This window comes from Gavialis gangeticus, unplaced genomic scaffold, assembly GCF_001723915.1.
Source record: "Gavialis gangeticus isolate Ggan-Ray unplaced genomic scaffold, GavGan_comp1, whole genome shotgun sequence".
NCBI lineage: Eukaryota > Metazoa > Chordata > Crocodylia > Gavialidae > Gavialis > Gavialis gangeticus.
In genome coordinates this window covers 22,432,940-22,433,185 of record NW_017729000.1, presented here as the reverse complement: position 1 = coordinate 22,433,185, position 246 = coordinate 22,432,940, and the positions used below count along the sequence as shown (strand labels likewise).

Sequence of the window (246 nt, the reverse complement as noted above, 5' to 3'; positions counted from 1 at the left end):
CGCCCAGCTCCGGCAGGGCCGCGGCCTCGGCGGCGAAGGGCTCGTGCTTGAAGGCGGCCAGCAGGCAGGACGGCGAGGCCAGGCCCGCCAGCTCCATGGAGGCCAGGCCGCCGGGCTGCTGCTGCTGCTCCAGGTTGAGGATGTCCCTCACCGAGAAGGGCGTGGTGCCGGCGGCGCTGGGGAACATGGTGCAGGTGGCGGAGCGCGGCGCAGCATCCCCGCGCCCGCGGCCGGGCGGGCTGGGGC

The 246-nt window shown here is 77.2% G+C and overlaps 1 protein-coding gene across 1 annotated transcript in view; it reads right to left on the bottom strand.

Annotated features, from left to right (window-relative positions):
• NKX2-5 (NK2 homeobox 5) overlaps positions 1-224 on the bottom strand; it is a 2,264-nt gene extending 2,040 nt beyond the window's left edge. Inside the window, exon 1 of the mRNA XM_019505986.1 lies at positions 9-224. Coding sequence (XP_019361531.1) covers positions 9-187 — 179 coding nt within the window. The 5' untranslated portion in view covers positions 188-224. The remainder of the gene's footprint in view (positions 1-8) is intronic.
• Positions 225-246: the final 22 nt, after the last annotated feature.